This window comes from Hyperolius riggenbachi, chromosome 1, assembly GCF_040937935.1.
Source record: "Hyperolius riggenbachi isolate aHypRig1 chromosome 1, aHypRig1.pri, whole genome shotgun sequence".
Lineage (NCBI taxonomy): Eukaryota > Metazoa > Chordata > Amphibia > Anura > Hyperoliidae > Hyperolius > Hyperolius riggenbachi.
The window spans coordinates 208641527-208661160 of NC_090646.1; the positions used below are offsets into that span (position 1 = coordinate 208641527).

The 19634-nt window shown below is 41.9% G+C and overlaps 1 protein-coding gene across 3 annotated transcripts in view; it reads right to left on the reverse strand.

Moving 5' to 3' along the window:
* Positions 1-19634, reverse strand: part of ABHD18 (abhydrolase domain containing 18) — a 64022-nt gene that overhangs the window by 12233 nt on the left and 32155 nt on the right. For all 3 annotated transcript variants that reach the window (XM_068279945.1, XM_068279956.1, XM_068279964.1), the window contains exons 5-10: positions 14147-14225; positions 8884-8970; positions 6990-7015; positions 5481-5619; positions 3940-4029; positions 981-1082 (exon numbers count right to left, since the gene is read on the reverse strand). In XM_068279945.1, the coding sequence (XP_068136046.1) occupies positions 981-1082; positions 3940-4029; positions 5481-5619; positions 6990-7015; positions 8884-8970; positions 14147-14225 (523 nt within the window). The remainder of the gene's footprint in view (positions 1-980; positions 1083-3939; positions 4030-5480; positions 5620-6989; positions 7016-8883; positions 8971-14146; positions 14226-19634) is intronic.

Consider the following 19634-nt stretch of genomic DNA (forward strand, 5'->3'; position numbering starts at 1 on the left):
ACGCAGGAGAGGAGAAAGAGATTGAGGAGTAGAGTACATAGGAGGTAAGTATGAGTATGGTTATTTTGACTTTTTATTTTCAGTTCAGGTTCTCTTTAAGGGGGTCAATGAGATGCAAATAATTCCACTGAGGTGAAATTTGATTGGTTAATTTTAAAGCTGCATACATTTGCATACGCCTGCATGACCTCAGAATTATTTGCATCTCGTTGATCAAACTGGAGTGGGGTAGTGCTCCAGAACATCCAATCGGGTTTTGGCTGTTCAGTGAAGCAAATATTCTGAAATATTCTAAATTGTTCTGGGTAATTGCTCCATTTTCAGAGAGTCTGAAGCGTTTTTTATTACCTCTTTTTATTCTGCAGCCATCTTCAGCATTAAAGTCCAAACTGATTCGCCGCATCCCCGCGGCAGAACAAGGTATTTATCCCCCTGATATCTGGGGCAAATTTTCATGACTTTTGAAGTCACAGTGCCCGGGAGAGGCAGAGCTGTGTTCAGTAGCTCTGCCTCTTATCCAGTCAATCTCCGCCTCTCTCCAACCTTCTCAGTAAAAGAAGACAGAGGGGCGGGGAGAGGCGGAGACTGACTGAAGAAGAGGCAGAGCTACTGCGCACAGCTCTACCTCTTTCAGGAAGCAAAATGACGCGATTGCAGAATCTTTTTATGCCATTTCTAGGGCATAAATAACTGCTGAAGAAGCTCGTTATACCAGTTAGTGAATCAACCCCACTGAGTGGGTGGGATTTCCTCTTTTCAGCTGAATTTCTTTTGGCTCCAGGACTTTTTTCCTCTGTAGACTAGTTTTCACCAACCAACTTACCATCAGCTTCACACTGATGACAAGTTTGCTTTCACCTTACAGTTCTGCTTTAACTGCATCTGCTGTGTGAAATGCATCGCTGATCTTTGCAGCAACTTGCCTAGTATTTAAATATGATGCAATTTATTAAGTGTTCATAGTAATTCAGATAACCTACCCCACAATATTCAAGCAAGTGCATGATCTCATCCTCATACACTGTCTGAGTACAGTACTGCTTCTCCAGCTCTCTCCAGCTTACAGCTTTACTAAGAACACCCTGATAATGAAGAACAGATAATAGGAACAGAAGAGTTGTATGAAATACTATTTTAAGAAACGTACAGCCCTTAACAGAAGGTCTTTTATTTAAGATATGGATGTCATTTAAGCGACAAATGGAGCAAATACATTAAGGTGTGTTATTTGAACTCTTTTCCTGCACACAGCATGGAAAGTTTAACCACTGGTAAAGAGTCATTTTCTAGTGACAGGCATTCAGTGCTGAATGTACAGTGGCACATTCAAGAACGAGTACATACAAAAACAGCCCTGGGAAATTTGGGTGCAGGGTGAAGCAGAAAAATGTCTCACCCTCCTCCTGCAAATGCCAGCGGCATTAATTACTATTCCCCCTCCAGGCCCCCATGGACTTAGGGGAAAGGCGTAATTTGGCTGCCAGCTGCTGCTGCTCTAAAAGTAATTTGAGCTCCATCTTTTGATGGGCACCCAATTTACTGTCCGAGAGCCACTATAGCTGCAATTCACATTACACCTCCCGGGGATGGGAGAGAGGACGTGGTCGCACAGCGCAGTGGTTTTGCAACTTTAAAGTCGCAAATTCCGGAAGTGAACCGGAGGCGGGGCCGGAGCATCGGTGAGTGGCTGCGCAGGCACAGGACGTCTGCGGGGGACCGTTAGAAGCCCCAGGTAAGTTCAACTCTTTTTCCCCCCTACAGTACTCCTTTAAGTCATTAAGCATCGGTGAGATGCACATTTTTCTGACTTGCATTAAGCTGTAAGTAGACTGAAAATGGACCAATCCAAATGCACAGGAAGTGCTACATACAATCTGAATTAAATTTACACGCAAGTTGTAAAAATTAGCATCTCATTAACTATCACTCTTACTGAATGCACAATGTGAAGAAGTTTTAATACATTTATTGCAAAAGGAACAGATGTGAACAGACATGAAATGTAGAAAGTTTTGTGGATTGCTTTTTAACCCCCTTGGCGTTCTGATTCTTTCCGGATTTTAGGGTCTAAAAGCTGTGCAATTTCTTTGCACCCTTTCAGGCCCTAAAACCTGGAAAAAAAATCATGCTGCCAGGGAGATCTGCAGCAGTTCCACAACCACACACCTCCCTGGCTCCAGGGCTGCAGTTTTCCCTACATCCTCCTGGTGGCACTGCAACTCTAAAGTGAGATTGCCGGCTGTAGTCATGACGACAGCTGGCAATCTTACCAGGAGGAAGCAGAGCCTCAGAGGAGCGGAAGAAGAATGGCGGCCGACGTCGGGATCCCCTGGGTGGTATATAGAAACGCCCGCTACGTACATTGCTCTGCACACAGCCTCCGACCGCTACCCCGAGCACAGGTCGGGATTACCGCTCTGAGCTGCGGTTTTCCACCCCGACCCTAGCTCGGGATTACCGAGGTTAATAAAACAACAACATATGCTTTAAAATGGGAGGCGGAACTAGGAATTCAAACCCCTGAGTGGAAGAGTCCTGCAAGGATCATGCTTGTTAAAGGTCTACTGATTGTGTACCTACTAATGGGACACCTGTACTGAATCACAATAACAAAACACTGTATTTTTTGGACTATAAGACTCAATTTTTCTCCCCCAAAATTGGGGATAAAAAAAAAAAGACACTGCTTCTTATAGTCCAGATACAGGGAGTTCCTGACTTGTGAACGTTTGCCAATACGGACCTCCAACCTGCAGCAATGTCGGGGACTCCCTGTACAGTGCTTATGCAGAAGAGGACACGGGGGATACAAAGGGGCATAAAGGACAGAGGCGGAAACATGGGGACACAAGGGGGACAGAAGAGAAAACAGAGAGACACAAGAGGTACAAAGGTGAAGGGGAATCCACACGATTCCCCTTCACCATGGATGCACTAGGTTTAGTATATATTTTCCCCCTGAATTTTGTCCTCTAAACCTAGGTGCGTCTTATGGTCAGGAGCGTCTTATAGTCCGAAAAATAAGGTAATCACCAGACAGCATCAGTAATGTCAGGAAAAAATGAACAGATTTGTAAAATGTGACGCACCACTGCATGCACTTATCAGTATAAATCATGTTAGTATCTCGGCACATTTGGAGTGTTACTTTTGTTAAATCATGCAGCATGTACAATAAAAACAATTGCTTACCAGCAATTTCAAGGGGACAATGAGCTCATGTTAGAGCAAATGTTAAAAAGGTGCAAAGCTAAAGCAATCTTGAAGAAGTGTAAAAATTTACTGGTTTGATACTTTCCTTAATAGAGGGAAGGCTCTGCATAACATAGGACCTTCCCATTTCTTCCTCCTACTCATTGTTGCAGTGCCATCCTCTGGTGTAGCTATGCGACTCGCTGTGTCTAAGAATTCTTTAAAAATTACCCATGTCCACCAGTATGAGCACTAACGCATCCCTTCTGGGCATGTACAGACCTGACTCATGCTTGCCCAGTCGGGATGCATTCATCCTCAGAACTACTCGGGGACACAAGTACAGTAGTTCTGAAGAGCGAGCAGTTTGAATACCTACACCGGAGGACAGTATTGGAACGACAAGCTAGGCAGAGGAACGGTAAGGCTCTATGCTATACACAGCCTTACCTCAACAAAGGAAAATACATAACCTGAAGAATTTTCTAACTTCTGGTTTAATTCCACAAATTTAGAATTATCATATGCCCCACTGACTAGAATAAAGGCTCAGAAGTAATCTGCCATGGTGCCATTTCTCATGGAACATTGACATTAATGCGTTCAATAAACAGGTTTCCGTCAGCTCTCACCTAAGTAAAAACAGCTGCATTCTAATCATTTAGCTGATCTATGGATGTCCAAGAAAGTACCCTGACCATTGTAATACAGTACTCTGCAAAATTCTTGATCTAGAGATTAACTTACCGTTGTGAAGACGCCAGAGGCAGTTGACCAGGAAAGGCATGGAATTAGAGGAATAGGCTTCGGCCAATTTGTTACTGCTAGTGATGCCATCTGGAAATATAAAAGTCACCCAAATGCCATTATTATGATCACAGGCTGAAATATTTAATTTTAATCACGTAAGTGGCTGGACACAAGTATCTTTTGGCAACAAGGCAGCTCATCTATATGCATTGTATCTGTATGTTTATCTGTCATCTATAGCTCTACCTTAATATAGATATTTCAGATTTATTTGAGTTTTGTCTTTCTAGAAATTCAGCCATGCTTATCCCACCCACCTAACAGTATGGACAAAATGTAATGTTGGTGGAGTGTCAATGCTGCAGTGAGTGGATCCACCACTCATACACTAAGTCCATTAAGTATAAGCTGGCATCTCCTTGGTTAAAGGCAACCTGAACCTGCCATATTTATTTCCTTTTATACAATACCATTTGCCTGGAAGTACGGCTGATCTTTCTGGTCAGAAGTGTCTGAATCACACACCTGAAACAAGAATGCAGCTATCTTGCCAGAAACACGTGATCTACATACTTGTTCAGGGTGTATGACTAAAAGTATTAGAGGCAGAAAATCAACAGTACAGCCCGGCAATTTGTATTGTTTAAGAGGAAATCAATATGGCAGCCTCTATATCACTCTCCCTTCAGGTTTCCTTTAACTGTATAGCTCTTATTGTGATGAGTCAAAAATGCCACAGAGTTAGCTGACACTTGGCTTGATTATAAGGCTGCAGAGCTGGTACACAGAGGTGAATTCACCCCATCCTTGATACTGATTAAGTGGAACTTTGTGCTGGCTGCATGCTAGAATTTGCCAAGAACACTTCTCCTTGACAAAGAGACCCTGTGTGGTCTCGAAACGTTGGCAGTGTTGATGTATCACAATATAAGCTATACTGTTAACCAAGGAGGTGCCGGCCGTTACTTAATGGATAGGTTACCAGAAATCAGTTAACACTGGAGTGTCTGGATTTCCCGGTGTGCTCTTGCTTGGTATTACATGGCTTTGCACGACTTTTATACCCCTGCATATGGTATTTAATCTGAAAACTGAAGAAAAAAAAACCCACAAACATCTAAACTTTTTTTGTTTTCAGTGGTCTGCAACTGCAATTACTTGACAAGAAGTGTCCTGACTCCTCTATATACCGTACACAATATATATTTTCCCACTTTATTTTGATCAGATTTTAGTGAAAATGCTGCACAGCATTGCGTGGCTCAATTAATATTTACTGCTGTACCCAATCACCCATTCAATTGGTAAATTGTCCACACTCTGTTGAAAGATAATCAACTTGGCATGCTGGGGTGAACAAACCACTAGCCGATTTCATCAAAGTGATTAAAATTGCTGCAAAAAACAAATAAAAAGTGAATAAAATCAGTGTATGGCCAGCTTATAATATAACTTTAGAGTCCATCAATAATGCCCCTCCTGATCTGATATTTTATTAAGAACTAGGCAAATAAATCACAAGACTTGCAATGACTTACATGTCCGCCCATTGAGATGCCGGTCATACCCAGGGGACCATATCCTTCTCTCTCCAGCCAATGGAGGAGAACTGCAGACTCCAGTACAAGAGCTCCACCCATGACAAACAAGTCAGATACATTCTTTAGGCTTGATCTCCTTTGGAACAGAAAGACAAATGCAAAGTGTTTCTTAAAAGGACACCCGAGGTGAAAATAAACTAATAAGATAAACAATTGCATCTATCCTCCTTCTCCTAGGGATCACTTTTTTTTTTTAGATATCCCACAGTTGTATTTTATATTTAAATCTACTTTTTAAGTTTTTACGGTTTCATGGTTTCTGCTCAATGACACATTCATTGAAGTATACCAGAGCTAAAATCTATGAACCCCTGACCCTTTTATCTTTGACCTGCTCTGAGAAAACATTTTCTGCTAGGAAACTGTTTTATAACTGTAATTTCTTATCATTGAGGGTTACACTGTAGTCTGACCCAGTCCTGTCACTTACATACCTGATTTTTTAAACCTTTCAGGCAGAGAAAGAAAAAAAAAGGAACACAGCATAGTTATTAGTGTGCGATTATTATAATTCGATTATTATAATCTAATCAGATAAAAATCAGTCCCACGAAGTGCATACCTGACCGACAATGCGTCCAATTTCAGCACGAAATTGGAAACATAAATTGGCTCTCGCTTGCTGCAAGATGTAAGGCCGACTTGCTTGATCGGGGGCGTACACATATGTATGTGTACACACTGCAAGTCTTTATCAAGCCACACACTACTTGATTTATACCAGTGATGAAACAAAAACAGTACATTACAAACAACCATAGCATATGAGAAAAAAAACATCACAGACAATGTGCAATAACAAAAGTAAAGATAATAAAGTATAGTCTCTACAAGCAAAGCTATCCATACGCTGTAGAATCTTGTACAATCTTACCATTGTATGTGTAATATGAGGACCAGCATACTGGATGTAATTTGAATCAGCTCAGACAGGGCCTACTACAACATACATGTGGTAACATTGTACTATTAGATTGCATAGTGCTAAACATCTGGGGTTTTTTTCTACTAAAAAAGGAACTGATCATTTATTTACATTCCTGTATTACATACAAGTCATATACACCAATACAAAATCCAGGTGGAAAAAAAACAAACAAAACATCAATTGATTGTTAAAAGTAAACCAGAGGTGAGGTGAGGTGAGGTGAGGTCCCCCCCCCCCCCCCAAAAAAAAAATACTTTCCTAGATAGAAGGAAGCCTCTGGATAGTCCAGAGGCGTTCTACCTCCTGTGGCAGTGGGGTCGAGGAGGACATGCAAAGCCTATGGAGGATCCAGAGGCGTCACTAATTCATTTTCTATTTTTCTATTTTTTTTACTGTTTCCCAATCATAACTGATCAGTAACCTGTTTGTACAAGTTTTATACGGCTATATTTGCATTTTTTTTTCATCAAGAATAACTATAACAAAATCCACAAATGAAGTTAACTAGCTGTACTTACAATTGGTCCTTTGGTTTTCTGTAGCCATGTAAGACTTTAGGTAAAGGAAAAAAATTATCATAATCCTCATTTTGTGGAAAAACAGAGCCACAGGTAAGTTAGTAGCATGCTACCGTCCAAGCACTGGAGCTTTGCAAATACACAGGGTGAAGGTTACAGTTACCTGCCGGAGTACGAATGTTGCAACCAGACTAAATATTCTGCTATTGCACCATGTCCTCTAATATTTCTGCTCAACAATCTGTTTCACTTAATGCAGATTACCTCTGCACATTTAAAGGGATACTGTAGGGGGGTCGGGGGAAAATGAGCTGAACTTACCTGAGGCTTCTAATGATCCCCCGCAGACATCCTGTGCCCACGCAGCCGCTCACCGATGCTCCGGCCCCGCCTCCGGTTCACTTCTGGAATTTCTGACTTTAAAGTCAGAAAACCACTGCGCCTGCGTTGCCGTGTCCTCGATCCCGCTGATGTCATCAAGAGCGCACAGCGCAGGCCCAGTATGGTCTGTGTCTGCGCAGTACACTCCTGGTGACATCAGCGGGAGCGAGGACACGGCAACGCAGGCGCAGTGGTTTTCTGACTTTAAAGTCAGAAATTCCAGAAGTGAACCGGAGGCGGGGCCGGAGCATTGGGGAGTGGCTGCGCCAACACAGGATGTCTGCAGGGGACCATTAGAAGCCCCGGGTAAGTTCAGCTCATTTTCCCCCGACCCCTTACAGTATCCCTTTAAGAGATGTCTGTAGATGTACTAGTAAGTACACTGTAGTGCCTGAGCCGCTAAACACACCTGGTCTTGACTAATAAAAAATAACACACTTAGGGCTGGTGCACACTACAAGAGCTTTTCTAAGCCCTTTGTGATTTCAAAAGCTCTTTCTATTGTTATTCTATGTGAGTGTTCACACAGGAGTGATGTGATTTTGTAAAAATTCCCCATAGCATTGCAATAGTAAGAGCTTTTAAAATCTCTAGCATTTAAAAAGCTCTTGTAGTGTGCACCAGCCCTTAAAATGGAATGGAACTAATTTTATAAAACTCTTGTACTGCAGGTACAAGAGCTTCCCGCCTCCTCTTTTCTAGTGCCGCGTCACACATAAATGGACCCAACATGTTGCCAGCCACTGTGACATCATATACATCTTCATTTGATGTACCAAACATTTTTTGCACTGTACAACTAGTGGCTAAAGATGGACATACTATCTTGTTTGCTGTCGCTGTCAGATAAAGTGGGATAGATCTCCATACTGCAGTCTTCCTGTGATTGTGCTTAGGCAGTAGTCTAATGCCTGCTACATACCATGCACTTTACTGTCAGATCGACGGGTCTAATTGATTATTTCCAACGGGTCCAATCTGATATCCAATCATTTTTCTGTTCGATTTTGAACATAAGTGATTGGAAAAACAATCGGAATTCAGACAGGACCTGTCAGAAAATATCGATTTGACCCGTCAATCTGATGGGAAATTGCATGGTATGTATCACACATACATAGCAATCGACTCATCTCTCATAAATCGCGATTGCGGCGGACATAATGACGATCGAACTAAAAATTGTGTTGCAACACACAGGAAATTGCCTTTACAAAGAGCTGCAAATCCTAATTAGAATCACAGTGCTATTGCAATCACAATAGGCACAGGAAAAGGGCTTCAATTGCCACACAATGCAGTACATTTCTAATATGTAGGTGAGTAAAGGAATGATGTGAACACCTGTGTAGCTTGAAGGTTTTTGTTTCAGTTCTTTTTGTGTTGCAATTTTTAAAGCTGAACTAAAGGAAATAACTTCTGTCAAGGGCATTATTTTGTACCACTGACTCTACAGTTTTACATTTCGAAACCTAATATAACATCATAGTACCAATCTATTCTTTAAAAGGATATAGTAAGGATTTTCCAATAATAAGGAAGCCATGCCAGCCTCTTTGAGCATAGGTCGGGCCATTAAGGTTCTTCTCCTCCAATAGAACTATGTAACAAAAATACACATCTCACATTTTTATCATTCACAAAGTTTCAGCGGGAAAAAGGTACAGTCTGAGGTACAATCATTTTGGTGTTCAGTTGCCTCGGCTACATATTAAAACTAAACCGATCACAAAATGTTCATTTTGTTATCATCCTCGCTATGGTGTTATAGCAAGAACGGGTTTATGTTTACCTGGGTCTTAGTTTATCAGTTCAGGGGCTGGGAATTAATGTCAGCATGGAGAACTATCTCCTGCATGGATTAATTGCTGATTATGCTATGCTCATTAAAGAAATGAAAACACCACTGTAATATAAGATGCTACCAGGAAAACATGAAAAAAATATTTTAAAGGTCAATTTTCAATAGACTTAAATTCAAAAAGTCAAAATGAAGGCCACATAAAAAAAAGAAAAAGAAAACAACTCTCCAGAAATAAAATAATAAAAAAAGCCTCAGATTATACCTGCAAACACAAAACAATCTGCTTACTTCTGTCACGTCTTCACGATGAGGTTGTTGTGATTTACTCGGTGCATGTTGCTGTGCTCAGGGATTCTGCATGCAAGCTTACATGGTACAGATGAGAGAAGTCTCCTACAGTGCACTTTCCGTGACAGATCTTACAAGGAACCTGAGGTGAGAGACCTGTGGAAGCTGTCATATTTATTTCCTTTTAAGCAATACCAGTTGCCGGGCAGTCCTGCTGATCTGGTCAGTAGGGTCTAAATCACACACCTGAAACAAGCATGCAGCTAATCTTGTCAGATTTGTCATAGACCTCTTATCTGCATGCTTGTTCAGTGTCTATGGCTAAAGTATTAGAGGCAGAGGATCAGCAGGACAGCCAAGCAATGTGTCTTATTTAAAAAGGAAATAAACAGGTCAGCCTCCATACCCCTCTCACCTTCGGTTCCCCATAATATTTCTGCCTAGGAAGAACCCCTGATTGAAGCTTTAGGCACGCTTTTTACTAATAAAACATTATACCCATTGGGAAAATAATTTGACTAGTATATATTATAATATGAAAGTAAATCTGTACATCCAGACTTGCATTTAGACTTACGCCCACTTTAAGCACTGTGGAGAAACATACTTTACCAGTAGTAAAGTTCAGGTAGGACACACGGCTTTTATGGGGTCACTAGTAACACGGAGCTGAAGTCTGGAAACATAACAATTAAACAGGACAACCAGCTGTGACTTCAACATTAGATCAGTTGATGAATGCGGATTTAGAGTAACAACAAATTCCTCTCTGGCTGACTCTTTTTCAAAACCATTCCTATGGCCTGTGAGTCTTTGTGCCAATAACCTCAGAGACACCAATAATGATTTTAGGGTCTACGAACACCATCTAATACTCATTCCCATTCAACAAATTATCCCATCAAATCAGATCAGGTCATCCATTGATTGAGAAGGAATTGTGTCAAGTCAAAAATAATTTTCCAACATGTTGGTTAATATCAATTAGTGCTGCACAGAACCCAGAGTGGATGCAGCTGGCAATTTGGATGGTACACAGCATGTATGCGCAGGGCTCAGCTAGACAGAGGAGCCACATGGTGTGGGGAAGCCTGGCTGTAGCTCTGCCCTCTCTACCAAACTCTTCTTCCCTGTGCGCAACCAAGGACAAAAGACTGGACACCACAGCAATGTACATACATTGGTCTGGCAAACCCATCTGATCAATCACCGGTTGGGAAATCCATTGCAGCCATCGATCAACCGAAAGATTGCTCACGGGTCCTTTCATGAGTACACAGCATCAGATGTGCCAGAAAATATACTCTCAACCCAATCTGCTGGTGTTTGCTTCACAACACTGCCATTCACCACTTCGATGAGACACAGCTGTTATATGTAAAATACTGATGTAAAGAGAAATTAAGTTTCGCAATTCAACATGCATTTTTCACATGACACCTAATGCAAGGAGCACACTTATTTGGATCATGTGCGGTTTCCCAAAATGCACTGGCCATTGGTTTCAATTGCCCACTCAGGTGTTGCTTAGCGTTAGCATTGTGTTTTTTCCCCACAATTTCTGTTTTTTTCTCATACAATGTGCACCTTCCCAATTCGAATGGATTTCACGGCACTTAAAAAAAACAAAAAACAAACAAGCAAATCTGGAAAATCACACGCAGAAAGAGATGGATCGCGAACGTAGAGTGTTGTACACCCGGAAACACCCGCAAAATCGAGACCAGTGTGCACCCTGCCTAACAGAAACTGTGTGGCTTGAGAGGTTACACCTAAACATTTATTTACATCCATTTTTTTTAAAACAAACAAAAAATTTATAAATGCACAACAAGTGGGGCAATTGCATTAGGGGATATAAAACTTTTCCAAGGTGTTTATAAAGCGTAAAATGGAAAGTTGTGAAAGCTGCTAAATTCATTGTATCATTTGAGTTAATGTAAGGTACAAAATCTCAAGCAATAAATATAATGTTGGATGGACAGTTTCTATTTTTTTCTTTTATACATTTGAACTGGAGGAAAATGTTAAAGCCCACCTCCACCCAAATGGGATAAAGACTTGGAAGCAAGAAAAGTCAGTAAAACTTTATGGATGCGACTCCCTACTGAGGATAATTTTAGCCAATTCTTGCTGCTTTTCTTAGGCGTCACAAAAAACAGGAAGTGAGGAACACAGACATAATTAAATATATTTGTTTTCTTTGTAACATGAATGAGTTGAATCTTTTTGGTTATAACTGTTGCAAGTTTTTCTATTCGATACATTTGTCTTCCTGTCCATCTGCTGGATGTCACAGTATCCATTAAATGAGAGTAAATCTCCCCAATGTAAACACAGACAGTAATATCCAACTGTTTTAACCCTTTTGCTGTTATACCAATACAGTTTTGAGGGCAGTTGGGCTTTAAACAACATAAAAAAGGGCTGAAATTTTTCTTTAAAATCTTACATTTTTATATATGGGCTAATAGCAGTATGTGCCACCAATATCTTGAAAAACTGACCCCCTATACCTCATGCGGTCCCTTAAATGGAACTGCTATTACAGTGGCTTGCAAAAGTATTCAGCCCCCTTGAAGTTTTTTACATTTTGTCACATTACTGCCACAAACATGAATCAACTTTATTGAAATTCCACGTGAAAGACCAACACAAAGTGGTGTACACATGAAGAGTGGAACGGAAATCATACATGATTCCAAACATTTTTTACAAATAACTGCAAAGTGGGGTGTGCGTAATTATTCGGCCCCCTGAGTCAATACTTTGTAGAACCACCTTTTGCTGCAATTACAGCGGCCAGTCTTTTAGGGTATGTCTCTACCAGCTTTGCACATCTAGAGACTGAAACCCTTGCCCATTCTTCTTTGCAAAACAGCTCCAGCTCAGTCAGATTAGATGGACAGCGTTTGTGAACAGATCTTGCCACAGATTCTCGATTGGATTTAGATCTGGACTTTGACTGGGCCATTCTAACACAGATATGTTTTGTTTTAAACCATTCCATTGTTGCCCTGGCTTTATGTTTAGAGTTGTTGTCCTGCTGGAAGGTGAACCTCCGCCCCACTCTGAAGTCTTTTGCAGACTCCAAGAGGTTTTCTTCCAAGATTGCCCTGTATTTGGCTCCATCCATCTTCCCATGGACTCTTACCAGCTTCCCTGTCCCTGCTGAAGAGAAGCACCCCCAGAGCATGATGCTGCCATCACCATATTTGACAGTGGGGATGGTGTGTTCAGAGTGATGTGCAGTGTTAGTTTTCCGCCACACATAGCGTTTTGCATTTTGGCCAAAAAGTTCCATTTTGGTCTCATCTGACCAGAGCACCTTCTTCCACATGTTTGCTGTGTCCCCCACATGGCTTGTGGCAAACTGCAAACAGGACTTCTTATGCTTTTCTGTTAACCATGGCTTTCTTCTTGCCACTCTTCCATAGAGGCCAACTTTGTGCAGTGCACAACTAATAGTTGTCCTATGGACAGATTCCTCCACCTGAGCTGTAGATCTCTGCAACTTGTCCAGTCACCATGGGCCTCTTGACTGCATTTCTGATCAGCGCTCTCCTTGTTCGGCCTGTGAGTTAAGGTGAACGGCCTTGTCTTGGTAGGTTTACAGTTGTGCCACACCCCTTCCATTTCTGAATGATCGCTTGAACATTGCTCCATGGGATGTTCAAGGCTTTGGAAATCTTTTTGTAGCCTAAGCCTGCTTTACATTTCTCAATAACTTGATCCCTGACCTGTCTGGTGTGTTCTTTGGACTTCATGGTGTTGATGCTCCCAATATTCTCTTTGACAACCTCTGAGGCAGTCACAGAGCAGCTGTATTTGTACTGACATTAGATTACACATTGCACTCTATTTAGTCATTAGCACTCATCAGGCAATGTCTATGAGCAACTGACTGCACTCAGACCAAAGGGGCTGAATAATTACGCACACCCCACTTTGCTGTTATTTATTTGTAAAAAATGTTTGGAATTGTATGATTTTTGTTCCACTTCTCACGTGTACACCACTTTGTGTTGGTCTTTCATGTGGAATTCCAATAAAATTGATTCACGTTTGTGGCAGTAATATGACATAATGTGGAAAACTTCAAGGGGGCCGAATACTTTTGCAAGCCACTGTATGTTCATCAGTACCTACATTGACCTGTGAGGTGGCACGCCTATATGCAAACTTTCTGATGATTTAATACTTGGAGATGGTAAAATCAAAAGCTTTAATACTCTGAAATTGATTTCACTTATTTTTTCATGTAATTAGATGGTAAGAGTCCTAGACAAAATCTGAAAAGTTTTATTTATGTCTGTCCCAACAACATTTACTGTGACTTACAAGGAGTTTGACTATTTCATGGACCTTACAGGAATCTAAACCTCTAATGAAGTATTCTCTCTTCATAACAATTATACATACTGCAGATATTTCAAGGATATATAACAGTATGGTCTTACTTTTCCCCTAGTGGATATGAACATGGCAGACAATTTCTATCTGAGATAGCTGATCTGACTGACCACCTAAATATAAAGTGGTAAGTGGGTGTGTCTGCAGATGAACTGTGCAAAAAATAATTTTGGGTGTGCCACTCACCAGACAGCGTACACCATCACAGTTGGAAATGTAATATGATAGGTGGCAGCAGACTGAAACGCAAGTTGATGTTTATCAAACTTACATGGTCACCGGTACCAGCCAGATGAATGCACACAGGCCTGTATTTGCTTTTCCATTCTTTAGGCACTATAAACTGAAACCTGCAAAACACAATATTTCACTGACTAAAGTTACAAATAAACAAAACAAAAACAAAAGATATACAGCAACACTTTATTTCATCTTACACATGGGCTCCTTAGGCCTACTATTTCAGCTGATTTTGGTCAAAGATGCATTGATGCAGCAAGGAACTGAACTTATCTGAATTTATGGCCAAGCGATATGACAAACAGCGACACAAAGCGATACCCAGTCAAAAGAACACATACAGTATTAGAGATTTGAGGCTAGAAAAATATTTCATCCAGCACGTGAAAGGTCATTTAAAAAAGCAGATACTAAACCAGGACAAAGCAGTCCATGGGTGTGCTTTTCCTTCGTCTAAATACAACATAACAGTTCAGTCCACTATCCACAACTCACACAGGAAGCAGTACAGTGTCGTCTGTCATTTCATTATTGTATATGAATAGTTAAACAAGCCCTTGTATTTGTTCTGTGTAGACCAGTTGCCCAACTGGTATTCATAAAGTAATCATTCACTGCTTACGCAGGGAACACACTGTGTGTTGTACAATATAAGGAATAACAAACACACATATTCAATATGTCATATTTACAAGAAAAAAAAAAACAGATCCAGACACATACCCTCAAGTTAGGACATTTAAATAAGTTATTAGGGAGGTGCTAAAGGGGGTGTGGCCAGCAAAATGGCAAAAGTCAGTTAACCCTTTCCACACTCATTGTTGAGTGTGCAGAGGGTTAACAGTCTTTTGATATTTTTATATTTAGAGCACCTGCACTGAAAAAGCAAGGGTTTTTAAAAGTAAGCTGAATAAAGAAATCATTATGATGCCACTTCATACCTTGCATAGGATCACTGCTTCTTGAAATAAAAATACCATTCTATTTATAGTAGGCGAACACTTGTTTTGTGATGAAAGAACACAGCTGCAAATAAGAAGCAATAGTCTTCCTCAAGCTGCCAGCTTTCTAGTATCTCTTTAGGGTCACATGGCTATCAAAAGTGGTTCTGACCCCCATTCTGAAACATGCCTGAAGAAGAAAGCTTGCTGAAAAATCTTGTACAGTTAGTCATTAACCTCCTTGCAACTGCCTAACACCAATTGGTGGTCGTAAGGTGGAAGCCCCAGGACCCCGTTATGCCAATTGGTGTCAAGTCCTGGGGAGGAGTCTTGCAGGGGATCGCGTGCGCCAATGCGCGCACATCTCTCATCTTGAATGACGGAGTTACGCTCCCTCATCAGTCTCCAAGGGGCGATCGCTGCTAAGAGACTACATTGTAGAGCGCTGCGATCTACAGCAGCGTTGTACTGGGGACAGCTGTGTCACTGAGAGGCACAGAGAGCGAATGGCTCTCATAGGCTGATGGGGGTTGAGGGGAAAATCACTTGTGTGCTGAATTGTACGGCCCTGCAGCAAACCCTTAAAGCTGCAGTGGCCTGAATTGTAAAAAATAGCCTGGTCACTAAGGGGGTGTAAGCCTATGGTCCTGAAGTGGTTAAAGGTATTGCCTAAATAACTTTTGTTGTTATGCCTTTGGATTCTCTCCGTGACTAATCCCAGACCACACGCAACTGGCATGACTATCAAAAGAATCATTAATGACAACAATCCACCACTGACCAATAAATTGAACAAAAATGCTTATGCTGGGCATACACGGCTCAATTTTGCCGCTCGATCGATTCCCCGCTCGATTCTGCAGGCGATTCTCTTATCTTCCACTCGTTTTTCTTACCTTTTTCCTTTGTCCTCAATGTAGTATCGAACGGCGAAACGATTGGGCGGGAGATCGGACGTGCCGGAAAGTATCTATCGAGCCATCTAAATGACTCAGAATCAAGCCATGTATTCCTCAGCATTAGTCTACTATACTATACAGATACACAAAAGAGCTTTTCTAGGACGCAAAAGGAAGTCATGCATTTTATTGACACAAACACCAAAAAGAATAGTAAAAAAAAAAAAAAACACATTTAAAGGGGAACTGAAGTAAGAGGTATACGGAGGCTGCCATATTTATTTCCTTTTAACCTATTTTGGTTCCTGGACGTAGAAACTACGTCCAGGAACCATGCGCGCTGCCGCGCGCTCCCGGCCGCGGATTCGGTAGCCAGGCAATCAGTGAATCAGGCTACGGTGCCCGATCACTGATTCCTCTCCCCCGCTGAAAAAGCGACAGCTTCTCTCGGAAGCTGCGCCTTTTCTGGCTGTTCCCGATGCGTCACTCTAAGCGTGTGTTACACTTAGAGTGACGTCATGTAAACAAACTCATGGCCGCCATCTTGTGGCCAAAAAGTAATACTACAACTGAAAATAAAAAAAAAATGAAAATCAACACACATTTACATTACAAACCTATTGTTTACCTCCCACCCTCCCAAAACTACCCAAATAAAATGTTTACTATAAAAAAAATAAAAACATTACAATAAAAAAAACAAACATGTAAATATTTACCTAAGGGTCTAAACTTTTTAAATATCAATGTAAAGATGAAATATTTCTATATTTTTTTTATTTTAAACTTGTAAATAGTGATAGATGCAAAACGGAAAAAATGCACCTTTATTTCCAAATAAAATATTGTCGCCATACATTGTAATAGGGACATAATTTTAACGGTGTAATAACCGGGACATATGGGCAAATACAATACGTGAGTTTTAATTATGGAGGCATGTATTATTTTAAAACTATAATGGCTAAAAACTGAGAAAAAATGAATTTTTCCATTTTTTTCTTATTCTTCCTGTTAAAATGCATTTACAGTAAAGTGGCTCTTAGCAAAATGTACCCCCCAAAGAAAGCCTAATTGGTGGCGGAAAAAACAAGATATAGATCAGTTCATTGTGATAAGTAGTGATAAAGTTATAGGCTAATGAATGGGAGGTGAACATTTCTCACGTGAAAATGACGGAACCTGAATGGGTTAATCAATACCAGTTGCCTGGCAGCCCTGCTGGTCTATTTCTCTGCAGTAGTATCTGAATAACACCAGAAACAAGCATGCAGCTAGTCTTGTCAGATCTGACTTTAAAGTCTGAAACACCTGATCTGCTGCATGCTTGTTCAGGGGCTATAGCGAATAGTATTAGAGGCAGAGGATCAGCAGGGCTGCCAGGCAACTGGTATTGATTAAAAGGAAATAAACATGGCAGCCTCTATATACCTCTCCAGTTCCCCTTTAAAAAGACTTAAGACACCTCTATGCTGTAAAAACAATAGATAAAAAATAAACCTAAGAAACCTAAGACTTATCACACTATCTCACCATACAGAATTTTAAAATATGAGACACTAATATAATATCAGATAGGGAAGATAAGGTTGCAGTATGGTCCGGTGTAGCTGGGACACTGGAGCAGGTCGTGGGGAGTTCAAGACCTGGAGTTTTTTTCCACCTGGCTGCTGCCTGGGTCTGTTGTCTGCAGGTACAGGTCTTGTGGAGTCCACCACTGCTACCCAGGAGGTCGGGTCTCCACTGAGGTAGGAAGATACCACTGCTGCTCCATCACAGCAGGGACACCTCTGGTTCAGCCCCTCCATGATGCCAGCCACAAAGCCAGATGCTTCTGTGACAGCCAGAGTATCTTGACCAGCCCTGCTGAATGCTGCCCAGGAGTCGGGACCTACCACAGAAATAAACACTACTGCACTTTTTGAACTGGAACACCTTGTCCAGCACTGCCAAATGTCAGCAATCGGGATCCTCAGCAGCGTCAGCCATCACCGCAGGTTTCTTTCATGAAGAACTGGGTCATCACTGCCGAACCTTTGCCTCCCTCTGTACCCCTTCCCCTTAGATTTCTCCTTAGGGCTAAAAGATGGTGCAAAGTACAACTGGTGGCGCTGTAGTATGGCAGCCTCGGCTCTTGGCTTTCAGACATTATCTGAGCCAAAAACAATTCCGGATACAACCATGTTTGTACTTGGCGAAATAAATTATTTTGATTCTAATTAGCTATGTGGAAAAATGGACAACAGTAATGTGTCACTGTTTAACCTCCTGAGCGGTATGGACGAGCTCAGCTCGTCCATCACCGCCGGAGGCTGCCGCTCAGGCCCTGCTGGGCCGATTTTCTTCAAATAAAAAGCAGCACACGCAGCCGGCACTTTGCCAGCCGCGTGTGCTGCCTGATCGCCGCCGCTCTGCGGCGATCCGCCGTGAGCAGCGGCGAAAGAGGGTCCCCCCCTCCCGAGGGCCCGAGCCCTGCACAGCCGGACCAATCAGTTCCGGCCAGCGCTAAGGGCTGGATCGGAGGCGGCTGACGTCAGGACGTCGGCTGACGTCCATGACGTCACTCCGCTCGTCGCCATGGCGATGAGGAAAGCCAAACAAGGAAGGCTGCTCATTGCGGCCTTCCTTGTTTATTCTGGGCGCCGGAGGCGATCGGAAGAACGCCTCCGGCGCGCCCTCTAGTGGGCTTTCATGCAGCCAACTTTCAGTTGGCTGCATGAAATAGTTTTTTTTTAATTAAAAAAAAACCCTCCCGCAGCCTCCCTGGCGATCTCAATAGAACGCCGGGGAGGTTAAGAAAACAAATCAATATTAAAAACGTACCTGTCGGGTGGGGAGTATTCAGCTTAATGGCTTAATATAAACTTGCCTTCTTAAAGGGAACCAGATACGAACGACGTTTAAAAATGAAAAAAAAAAAAAAAAGTTATATGTACCTGTGGCTTCCTCCAGCCCCATAAGCTTGGATCGCTCCCACACCGCCGTCCTCCTCTGCCTCTATCGCCGGTACCGGGTCCCGTCACTTCCGCCGGACACGGCCAGTCTTCCGCATGTACAGGGGCTCCCTCCGGCTCTTTACGCCTGCACAGTGCGGGACCCGGTACCGGACAGAGGCAGCGCAGAAAGGCGGCGTGGGAGCAATCCAGGCTGATGGAGCTAGCGGAAGCCCCAGGTATGTATAAATATGTTATTATATAGTCTCTGGTTCTCTTAAAAACAGAAGTTATTTGCAATAATTCAGTTTTAAGTGAACAAGAAATATCTATGGTATATCACTGCTGAATATGCAAAACATCCCTTTATGCCCCTGAAACACATACAGAACCGCTGGTGTATAGTAAGCCTATAGATGATATATTTTACAAAGCCATACTAATTCAATCTTTCATGAATGGATGCAAAAAATAAATAAATTATGGTTTCCGGCTGAAAAAAAATTGTGCACGGCAGAGCTGTCAGAATTCGCATGCCGAATACGAATTGCCGGTAATGTAATCAAATAGGAAAACTGCAACCGTTTTTGTCTTGCGGTTTTCCATGCGATTTTGCGTGCGTTATCACTTAAAAATCCATGTCAATGCTTACCGGCTTTGACATGGTTAAAATCACATAGCGCAAAAAGCGAGCGACTCCGTGTGAAAACACGAACTAATCTGCACCCGCATGCGGATTCGTTGCC